Here is an 11,575-nt window from a genome sequence, read left to right as displayed (position 1 = left end):
CACTGAATCACCAATCCTTCTGTCATGGCTTGAATTGTGTCCTCCAAATATATGTGTCAACTTGGTTAGGCCATAATCCCCAGTATTCTGTGGTTGTCCTCCATTTTTTGATTGTAATTTTATGTTGAGAGGATTAGGGTGGGATTGTACACCGCCCTTACTCAGGTCACCTCCCTGATCCAATGTAAAGGGAGTTTCCCTGGGATGTCACCTATACCACATTTTATCTCTTAAGGGATAAAACGAAAGGGAAGCAACCAGAGTTGGGGACCTCAAACCACCCAGAAAGTAGCACCAGGAGCAGAGCGCATCCTTTGAACCTGGGGTCCCTGCACTTGAGAAGCTCCTCGACCAGGGGAAGACTGAGGCCAAGGACCTTCCCTCAGAGCTGGCAGAGAGAGAAAGCCTTTCCCCGGAGCCAACACTCTCAATTTGGACTTGTAACCTACTAGACTGTGAGAAAATAAATTTCTCTTTGTTAAAGCCATCCACTTGTGGTATTTCTGTTATGGCAGCACTAGCTGACTAAGATACCTTCCTTCCTTCCACATCCATCCATCTGCCCTTCTCACTTTTTTTGATTGTCTTCTTTGTGACAAGCGCTGGACCAGGCCCTGTGGGGGGTACAATGCCACCCTTCAAGGAGTTCCTCTGGCATATCCCCACCCTCAGGTGGGAGAGATCTGAATTCAGGAATCCCCTGTGTTGGGCTTCGGGTTGATTTGTTTCTCCCTCTTTGGGCGGTAGTGACTTCCTTGACTTGTCTTTTCCCCAGACACTCTGGATAGAGTGGCAGACTTCTCCATGGGCAACCAGGAAAGTGGGAAACTGTGTCTTGGGCCTCTTGCCCATGGTGCTCCCTGGCCCTCCGTGGAGGGTGCCCCCTCGTCTGGCACACCTCCAGGTTCACACCACTCTTGGCTGTCCTTAGCCTAGCAGAGTGGACACAGTCAAAAGCGGGCCCACTTGAACACTAGCAAGTAGCCATCTAAGATGTATCAATTGGTCTCAACCCACCTGGAGCAAAGGAGAATGAAGAACACCAAAGAAACAAGATAATTATGAACCCGAGAGGCAGAAAGGGCCACATAAATTAGAGACTACACCAGCCTGAGACCAGAAGAACTAGATGGTGTCCAGCTGCAATTGATGACTACCATGACAAAGAACACAACAGAGAATCCCTGAAGGAGCAGGAGAGCAGTGGGATGCAGACCTCAAATTCTCACAAAAAGACCAGACTTAATGGTCTGACTGAGACTAGAAGGACCCTGGAGGTTATGGTCCCCAGACCTTCTGTTAGCCCAAGACAGGAACCATTCCCAAAGCCAACTCTTCAGACAGGGCTTGGACTGGACTGTAAGATAGAAAATGACATTGGTGAGGAGTGAGTTTCTTGGCTCAAGTAGACACATGAGACTATGTGGGCAGCTCCTGTCTGGAGGGGAGATGAGAAGGCAGAGGGGGACAGAAGCTGGCTGAATGGACATGGAAATACAAGGTGGAGAGGAGTGTGCTATCTCATTAGACAGAGAGCAACTAGGTGTATATAAATTTTTATATGAGGGACTGACTTAATTTGTAAACATTCACTTAAAGCACAATAAAAAAAAAGTGGACCCAATCCACTCACCACCACCACCTACCCTAGAGAGGGAGGTCCTTCTGACCTGGAGAAGTCTGAGAGGGACCTGACCTTTTGCAGTGTGAGGGTTCTCAATGAGGGTCCTCAGAGAGAAGATGCTGGGCAGGAAACGCTATCCAGAGCTTCAGGGGGTTGACAAGCCGTGCAGCTCGGGTGAAGTGGGGGCAATCCGCTCGTGATTCAGGTTTTCCACCACTCCCTGGCCTCTGAAAATCTCTCATACTAATGGGGGTGGAGCCCCCTTAGGTACTGAGAGCACGCCCTTCTCAGAGCCTAGATAAGGGGCATCCTGTCTTCTGAAGACAGCGGGGCATCAGAGGAGCCTGGAGGTGGGGTTGGGAGTAATCCCATGCAGCATATGGTGACCTCAGGGGTGGGCACCCACTATACTTAGCCATTTGTGCCCAGCTCCAAGCCTGACCTGACGTGGGAACCAGGCTGAGCCCAGGGGGAGCACCTAGGCCTCCTGGGCTATGGGAGACATACGGGTGACTTTCCCATGCATACCCCTTTCTGCTTCTCCCTTCTGGGTCTATCTCCACCAGGAACCTCCACCAGGACAGCCACTGTCCTGGCATCTTTGGGCTGCCTGTGCCATCACCCCACCCCGAGCCCTGCCACCTGCCTGGGCCCTGATGCCCCAAGGATGATTGTTACTGGGAGAGTGATGGAGGAGGCCCCCATGCCAGCACCCCAGAGCAGTTCTACCTCCTATCCTAGGAGATTTGACCAGTATTGATGCTGTACCCTCTGCCTAGAGAGCAGGCCAGCATCACGGGGTTGCAGGGAGCAGAGCAAAGGCAAGGTACCAGGTGAAGGAGCCCACCTCCGCCTGACTTCAAGCTTGGTCCAGCTCAGGCCTCAGGCTCCTAAGCAGGTGTGAGGGCACACACTGGCCCAGGGGGTCTCTCTCACTCTGCATGACCCATGCCAGGCTTCCAGATCCAGCCCCCCGGGGCCTAATGCCTGGCAAAAACCCTCCTGCTCTACAACGGTGCATGCTCCTTTCTTCTTCAGTGGTTAACTCCCACAGAGTCCAAGGTGGCAGTGTCCCAGACCTTATCAGGCCTGGATGAGAAGGGCAGGACCTGCCACCTCCTCTCCTCCCTCCAGGAGATTCCAGGTCAGGCTGGGCAAGGTCTCCAGAGGCCCCACCCTGCAGATGCCCACCCCACCCACTCCGTCACCTTGACCTCCTCCCCACCCCCACATCCTGCAGCAGGTTCTTCCCAGTCTCTGTCCCTCCACCTTTCCTGGCTCCCCACAACTTCTCACCCAAATCACAATAAGAGAATCAGGGAGTCGGGCCCCAGGTCTCCCAGGGAAGGCAGTGGGAAGATGGGGTGGGATGCCCATAGACAGTTTATGGCCACCCTGTTTCCAGGCTCTTAAGCACTCAAGGAAGGAGAGGTCAAAGCTTGTGCAAAGACCCTCTCCCTGAGGGGGTCCTTGAATGTACAGTCCTCCAGGGACATTGTCAAAGTACCCCTGGAGGGTTCATCAATGGTGGGATTTGGGTGCGGTGACCTCCCTCCTCACACACCCATGGCAGGGCCTGGGCTCACTTCCCTGCTCACCGCCCAACACAGAGGCAGACTCATGGTAACAGTCAGCTGACATTTAGTGAGAATGTTTGTGCATGCATCAAGGCAGGTACAATGGGGCCTTCTCCATCCAAGTAGAATTGGGAGGTGGCTCAGAACACATCCAGGCCAATCTCCCACCAGTGAAAAGCGCCCTCTGGAACTTTTCAGGGCTGGGTGTCCCATTGAGACCATGTACCTCCAGCACTGGAATCTCTCTACCCCTCACGGCACCCTTTCCACTGTAGGACATCTCCAACTGTTGGCATTTTCTTCCTGGCACGCTGTACCTGGGGCAGTGGAGGGGGGGATGGAAAGGGGCATTGTCGTTCCAGCCCAGTCTTGAGGACAAGAGAGGCAGTTGGGTGGAACAGGGGCAGGAAGAGCAATAAGTTAAGCCCAAGAATGACCAGAGACATGGCAGGATGGCTGGGAGGCATTCCAGGGGTCCCAGGAGTCTGGCCCAGGAGGCATTGGGAGAAAACAGCTCAGAAAGCTGGGTTGTCGATGCCTCTCCGGACAGCAGGAGGTTCTTCAGGCCTCAAGCTGTAGGGAGGGGGTGGATCTGCAGGGAGCAGGCCCAAGACAGGCATCCGAATAATCTGCAGGGAAAAGAGAGAACTCAAGAGTCTTTTTAGGCCCCAGCACTGGCCACACCACCCAGGTTGGGGCTCTGGCATGTTTACCAGGGAGATGGTGACCCAATGCTGCCAGGGTCCTGAGGCCTAGGGTGAGTGAGGCCCCGCTCTGCCTTGTTCCTCTAAAAATGTGGATACTAGATGGGAGCACAGAGTGGGGATGAGGTCAGAGACACCCACCTCGCTGTAGGGAGGCGGGGGCTCAGAGGTGAGTGCCCTGGCCCGCTCTGGGGGGTCGCTGGAGGGCAGTGCTGAGGGCCCCTGGTGCTCCGTCGGAGGGCCGTGCTCTGCCTTTCTGCAGTTCCCACAGAAGTGCTTGGCCAGGCCACAGATGGACAGGAAGAGCAGGACCATGAGGAAGATGATGCTGAAGATCCTGGGGTGGGGAACTACCACCATCAGCCCAGGTCCCTGGGCCGCCCCCACCGTCCCTCCCTCCCTCCACCGGTACCCACCCCTTCAGCAGCATGTCCAGCCACGTTCTGTGTGGACTCCTGGCCTGGGCCCAGAGGAACTGGCCCTGGGCTCACCTCAAGGGGTTGGAGAAGATCTCATACTCTTGGCAACAGCTGTCCCCACAGCATTTGAATCCTTCAGGGCAGGTGCTGGGGGTGGAGAGGGAGGCAGAGAGGAGACTTTGGCACCAAGGTGGAGTGGCAGAAGGATCCTAGCCTCCCCAAAACATACCCATACATGCAAAGCACGAGTGCCCCTAGTGGCGGGGCGAGGGGCGGGGGGCAGGGAGTGGAGCCCCACGGAGCTCAACGGGAAGAACCTGGGACCAGGACTCAGGCTCACGTCACCACTGGCCTTGTGCACTCGGACAAGTTACTGCTCTTTACTGGGCCTTCCTTTTCTCATCTATAAAATGGGTACAATCAACGTCCTGTTGACCTCACTGGACAGATGTGGGGATTGAGTCCTGTCGTGAATACGACATCACTTATTTGACTCTTAGCAGTTGTAGAGAGGGGAGCTGTGCAGAGGGTCCAGGAACCAGCTTGCAAGTGCTCATGAAGGAAGAGATGGGAAAGGAGAAGGTGTTTGTTTTGGGAGCACCCATTGCTGAATTAACGGAAACACTTTTCTGCCCAGTGATAGCCCCCTCCCAACAGAGGGTGAGAGTCTCCCAAGTCACACAGCACATAGGGGTGACTGTAGAGCTGGGGACAAACGAGAGGCTCAGGCACTCACTGTGCTCTGGCTTCTTAATATTTCTACATTAGGATCAGGACAGGCTGTTTGCTCTCTCCCCCACCAACCCCACGGTGACCCTCAGAGAGGAGTTGGCCTAAGACTGTAGGACCAAGGGCTGGGATTTGGCTTCAGACCTGCTCACAAGTGTGAAGCTCCCCTTGGGTTGGTTGGTGGAAGGAGGGATGGGGTAGAATCTTCTTCTCTGGGAGGGGTGGGGGGGGGTGGGACATGGCTTCTGGCTAGAATGGGAGTGGCTGAGGATGATGGACGAGGTGTCTCTGGGCTCCCGCCAAGGCAGGGAGAATGTGATTTGGGCTGTCCTCTCCCCACCCGCCTATATCAGAAGTTACAGCCCAAACCCCAGACTTACAAGAAGAGACCACATTTGGCTGCAGCCTGAGGAAGAAAAGAGGCAGAGGTCAGGGGTCAGGGGGTCAGGGTCTCCTCCCAGATGCTGCATAGGTACCTCGCAGCAAGCAGGTATCCAACGGGACCTGCTCCCTTGCTCACAGCACCATGTTTCCCAGGTCAATAATTGGAGCCCCAGGCTATGCAGCTGGCCCCCAGCTGACACCTGGCCCCCAGATCTTCTTCCTCTCTCACCCCCACCCAATACACCACATTCTCTCATCCCCACCCTTCCAATCCACCTTTTCCTTTCCATGCCCCTGACGTGTCTGCGGTCCTCGACACCAGCAGCTCTCCTCACCCCACCCCAAGTCACTTCTGACGCTGGGCAAGAGGCCTCTACCTACAACTCAAATCTGATCTGATCACCTCACGACCTTGCTGAAAACCCCTTGCAGTGGCTCCCGGGGCTACAGACCCCCGATCCCCATTGCTGTAGAGTTGATTTAGACTCATAGCGACCCTATAGGGCAGAGTAGAACTGCCCTATAGGGTTTCCAAGGCTCTAATCTTTACGGAAGCAGACTGCCTCATCTTTCTCCCTCAGGGTGGCTGGTGGGTTTGAACCGCCATCCTTTAGGTTAGCAGCCAAGTGCTTAGCCACTGCACATCAGGGCTCATTGCAACCAGCCTTAGCCCCTGCATTAAAGGATTTAAATCTTTGATGCTCCAACATTCTGAGCTCAAGCCTTTAGAGCTCAGCCTGTACAGCAGGCCCTTGCCCTCTGCCCTAATTTCAGACACCTCCCCCCTGGAGCACCATTTGGTCCCATTTGATAATCCCCTGGGGAGTTCATACCACTGACCCCAGGCACAAGTTTTAAAAAGGCAGCAAGCCAACCACAGACAGGTTAATCTCACCCTGAAACCCCAGTAAAGACAGCTGCTCACAGTTCTCTTTCTCTTCCCCCTGTGGTTGCTCTGTGCCCTGCCGCACTCCCGTGTGGCCCTGCGTGGTGGTCATGCACCTCTCTGGGAACTGACTACAATAAGCCTGGTTCCTTGCCCCGGTGTCCCTGACTCCTCTTCCCAGTGTCACATCTCAATTACCATCCCACAAATCTGTGCCATCAGCCCCCCTCCCCTTCTCTTACCCTAGTCCAGCTCACCTTCTTTTTAAATTTGTATTTTATTTATAAAAACCTTTTTTTATTGTGGTGAAAAAATAAATAATAAAACATATGCCATCTCAAAAATTTCCACATGTACAATGCAGTAACACTGATGGTATGTTTCAAGTTATGCACGCATTCTCACTGTCCTTGTCCAAATCATTCCACCATTGACGTAAATATGGGGTCGCCATGAGTCAAAATTGACTTGAAGGCAACTAACAACAATAACAAGCATGAGCTCCCTTTTCCCCACCCTTCCACACCTGGTAACCCGTAATAATCTTTGGCTTCCATATATTTGCTTATTTCATAGAAGTGAGATCACACAACGTATGTCCTTTTGCAACTGACTTATTTCGCTCAGCATGATGTTTTCAAGGTTCATCCATGTGTGGCATGCGTCAGGATTTCATTTCTCTATGGAATGAATAAGGATTACGTGTAGTGTCAGGATGGTCCAGTGATTTAGGGCACCAGGCTCAAGGTTTCTCTTCCCGTGCTCAGGGTTTCTGGTCTCCAAATGGAGGCATGGGTTCAATCCCACTTACGACACGGTTTCGGAAACCCTGGTGGTGTAGTGGTTAAGAGCTAGAGCACCAGGCACTCCTTGGAAACCCTATGGGGCAGTTCCACTCTGTCCTATAGGGTCGCTATGAGTTGGATTCGACTGGACGGCAACAGGTTTTTTTTTTAATGGCTGAGTAGTATTCCATTGTATGGATATACCATACTCTGCTTATCCACGCATCCGTTGACAGACATTTCAGTTGTTTCCCTTGCTCGCCCTCTTGCACTCAGACGCACTGGGAGTTCCCTGAACACACCTGGCTGTTTCACACCTGTGTGCATAGGCAGGCCCTCTTCTGATCTGTTGAACACCATTCATCCCTCAGATCCCTGCCTGAGGGCTCCTTGCTCTGTGAAGCCGCCAGACTTTCCTCTCCTGAACCAGCTCCTCCTTTCCTTCCATCCTCTTATGCACTAGCTCTGCAAACCGTCCAGGGCATCGTTACAGAATTTAACTAATTAACAGTCATTTTGCGTAAGAGCCTCAGCTTCGAACATTCCTCCCCCAGGTATCTGCAAGGCAGGCTCCTTCATCTCCTTCTTGAACTACCCTATTTAAAATGACTTACTGTGCTTTATGTTTCTCCATAGCTCTTATCAACATCTAACATACCACATATTTTTACTTTATGTTGTTAATTGTCTGCCTCCCCAGTAGACTGTAAACTTCACCGGGGCAAGAATTTTTGTCTGTTGTATCACTGTTGAATACCCAACATTCAATAAATACATACTTGCAGAGGGAATGGAAGAGCATTCACTGATAATTAAAGTTAAGAGTACTGCTGAAGTTAAGACTACTTGAAGAGCATGAATGACGGCCAACAATAGTTGGGGTGATTCCCCTTTTCCATGCTCAGTCACAGGTCAAGTGCCTCCTTCTCACAAGGCTTGGCTAGTGGGGACAGTGGCAGGAATGAAGTCTGCAAGGTTGGTCCAGAGAGGGTGACAGCCTCCCAAGTCACACGGTACACAGGGTGACTGCAGAGGTGGGGACAAACCGAGGGGCCCAGGCACTCAGAGACACCCACCTTCAGATCCCAAAACTCCATCCCTCCTCCTTCTCTTGGCCCCCAACTGACAGATGACCAGTAATTAACAGGTTTTATAAATTAGTCCAAGTTCCTATTGAGGTCGGGGGAGGAGCTCTCAGATTCTCGCTCCATTTTAACCAGGGGGCAGTCTTGTCTGAGGAGTTCCTGGGTAGAATAAACAACTAAGCGCTGGGCTACTAACTGAAAGGTTGGTGGTTCAAATCCACCCAGAGGTGCCTTGGAAGAAAGACCTAGAGATCTGCTTCTGAAAAGGCAGCCCCTGCAAACTCTATGGAGCACAGTTCTACTCTGAAACACATGGGGTCGCCATGAGTTGGAATTGACACAATATGGCAACTGGTTTGTTTGTTTTGGGTTTGGTCTTATCTGGGGTGATTCAGAGCTTGAGTTTTATCAAGTGTCGGGGTGATCTTGGGCAACCTCAACTTACTAGCAGGTGACCTGGAGGCCCTTGCAGCACCTAGCCCACTGGGGTTGTTGGGAGAAATCAACCCAGGGATTCGCAGCCCACAGCCTGGCACTGATTGCCCAGTGATCGGGTAGGAACATTAAACTTTCTGCAGTGGGAGAAGGAGCACTGCTGGGACAGTGGTTAAGCACTCAGCTGCCAACGGAAAGGTTGGCTGTTTGAACCCACCCGTTGCTCCGTGGGAGAAAGATGTGGCAGTCTGCTTCCATAAAGATTTACAGCCTTGGGAACCCTATGTGGGTAGTTCTACTCCATCCTATAGGGTCACTATGAGTCAGAATCAATTCAAGGACAACGGGTTTGGTTTTTTGGTTTGGAGTAGGAGATGGTAACCTGGATCCAGGGGTGGACTTCAGGGTCAGAATCCCTCTGAAAGTGCAACAGAGCCATGTGACTACCCCACTCTCAGAAGGGCCAGGACTTCCCTCAGATTCTCAAACAGAAGTTAAAAATCAGTGTTCTAGACTCATCTCGTTTCCAAGATCATCTCCCATTCCAGAACTGGATGGATCTCCCTCGTCACTCTTAGATTGTTTTTTTTCGTGAGGAATGTGGCAGGGCAAGGAGGGAGTATCCAAACACTGCCTCCCGCCACAGTCCAGAAGCAGATTTCAGAGGTCACCTGAACCTTGGGGTCAGGCCCAACCCACCCACTACCGTCAAGTTGATTCCGACTCATAGCGGCCCTATAGGACAGGGTAGAACTGCCCTGTAGAGTTTCCGAGGAGCACCTGGAGGATTCGAACTGCCGACCTTTTGGTTAGCAGCCATAGCACTTAACCATTACACCACCAGGGTTTCCTGCCAGATCATATCCTACCCCGGGCAGGAATCCTACTTCCACTCCAACAGAAGGACAAAGGAGTGGCACAAGCAGAGAAGCAAGGTTACAGAGAGGGCTGGGACTTCCTCCAAGGTCACCCAGCACTGGAAGAACAGAGAGCTAGGGAGAAGGCTGGCCGAGACCTCCAGACCTCAGGTCCCCACTTTCTGACGCAGGTGGGAAGGGTAGCCAAGGACATGCCAAGACTAACATGGGGGTCAAAGTCCTCAACCACAGGGAGGAATTGGGTGCCCAGGTGGGTGGTGGGCAGGGACCAGACCAGACTCCCCAATCCCTCCAGGGTGGAAGGAACCCAGACATTCTCAGGGAGGCCCTCCACCGCCCCCACCTCTATGGCTAAAGAGAAAGGAAGTTGCCAATTGCATGCGGTCAGGAGGAAATCCTGACAATGGAAGGAGGTGACCCAGGCTCCAGAAGCAGGTCCCTGACCCAGAAGTGTAGGGCCCCAACAATTCATCAACCTTACCTGTCAAGTCCTTACCTGTTGGAGGCCTGCCAGAAGACTGAGCAGCAAGGTGGGTGGGAGGCATGCGACCCAGGGGTCCGACATGCTGACATGCGGGTCACAGAGCTTTGGTGTGTATGGGAAGGAAAGCAGAGGCGGGGCCGCGACCTCTCCCACTTCTCTCCACCTATGGGGCCCCGCCTCGGTGTGGGGCGGAGCTTTGCACCCAGAATAGGCTGAGCTTGAGACTCCGAGAGGAAGAGGAGGGGGAGGGCTCTTGGTTGGGTTTTGAGAATTAGAAGAGATTAACTGATAAAATTGTGGAATCAGTTGAAGACTGCTGAGCTACTCCTTCGTAACCCTCAGCTCTTGCCCTTAAGTGGTCCCAGTTTTAGGGAAGGGTTTGGCGCGTGGCAGGGGATGGAAGGTGTTACAGGCAGAGGGGGCTGGACCAACCAGCTGTTCCTTCTCCCCTGGACTTCTGGGGGGGAGGGTGGGGAGGTGGCAGAGGTGAATGGAGAAGGGAGGCCAAGGCCCTGGGGAGGATTGTGAGGGGACGTATTGAGGGTGTCACCCCTTGTTTTTCTAACCAAGAAGGAGGGGAGAGAGAGGGCGGCCCGGTTGATTTCAAGGTGCGCTGAGGTTTCCAGATATGGGAAAGGAGGACCAAGAACACAGCGTTGGAACATTTGTGCCCCTAGCTCAGCCCACCCCACTCGCAATCCTAAGGGGTGTGGGTACTTTTCCTCCATTTGACTGGTGGATAAATTAAGGCTGCGTGGTTCAGACTTGGCCCTCCCCACCCCAGCCCAGGTCCGCAGACGGGGCAGAGCGGCGGCGGCCAGGCGAGCTCGGGAGCCGGAGAGCCGGCCCATCCGGATTCCTGGAAAGACCCCGCGGAGACAGTTTCTACTGGGAAGGGCGGGATTCCGGCTCAGCGGCCGCGGCAGCGCCCCAGTCCTCGAGGCACACGGTGCTTACCAGATCCTGCCGGCAGGGGGCAGCATGGCTCAATGAGGGACTCCCCAGGGAGTTAGGAGCCTGTGCTGGAACCTGGGGCTGGGTGTCTCCGAGCTCCCGCCGGGGAGATGGCTAGACATAGGGGTGCTAGGCCGTCTAGGTGGGTGATAGGCTCAGGGCGAGAGCCAGACGCGCAGACATAGATGAGACGTGTGGAGACTCAGCCAGAGATGAGAGACGGAGCCCGGACCCCTGGGAGGGGGACGAAACGGGGATGCTCTGGCGGTAGTGGGTGGCGGGAGCGGGGACTGCTCCGGGCCTGGGGGAAGGGGAGGGCGCAACGGGAGGCTCAGTTCTGAGGCTGTTAAGGCGTCTCCTGCGATACCTCCTTCTGCATCTGACTTGGCCCCTGAAAAATAGCCCCAACTTTCTAATGTGAGACAAATGCGGTCTTTCTCGGCTTCTCTTCTTTTTCTGTCTCTCCTTCTCCCTGTCTTTCTCAGTTATGATATACTTAACCTCTCCATGTCTCTCCCCGTCTCTGTCTCCACAGAGTTCTCAGTTTCTGTGTCTGTTTTCCTGGCTGTTTCTCCTCTCTCTGTGAACTTGTTTCTGTCAGTCGTCCAGAAGTCTGTTTTCCTCCCCATTT

At 53.5% G+C, this 11,575-nt stretch overlaps 1 protein-coding gene across 2 annotated transcripts; it reads right to left on the bottom strand.

The window, feature by feature from the left end:
- Positions 1-3,259: 3,259 nt before the first annotated feature.
- Positions 3,260-10,233, bottom strand: TMEM92 (transmembrane protein 92). 2 transcript variants are annotated; one of them, XM_064271215.1, is made up of 5 exons: positions 10,003-10,232; positions 5,434-5,459; positions 4,397-4,471; positions 4,047-4,242; positions 3,260-3,830 (listed from the first exon to the last, which is right to left on the bottom strand). In XM_064271215.1, exons 1-5 carry the CDS (start codon positions 10,069-10,071, stop codon positions 3,717-3,719), a joined length of 480 nt encoding a protein of 159 aa, XP_064127285.1. In that variant the 5' UTR covers positions 10,072-10,232; the 3' UTR covers positions 3,260-3,716. The 2 variants fall into 2 exon arrangements, with proteins under 2 accessions (XP_064127285.1, XP_064127286.1); XM_064271216.1 differs by lacking the exon at positions 5,434-5,459 and having other exon boundaries at positions 10,003-10,233.
- Positions 10,234-11,575: the final 1,342 nt, after the last annotated feature.

Source organism: Loxodonta africana, chromosome 18 (genome assembly GCF_030014295.1).
Source record: "Loxodonta africana isolate mLoxAfr1 chromosome 18, mLoxAfr1.hap2, whole genome shotgun sequence".
NCBI classification, from domain to species: Eukaryota; Metazoa; Chordata; class Mammalia; order Proboscidea; family Elephantidae; genus Loxodonta; species Loxodonta africana.
Note: the sequence above shows the minus strand (reverse complement) of the source record. Positions and strands in the feature narration are given on the sequence as shown.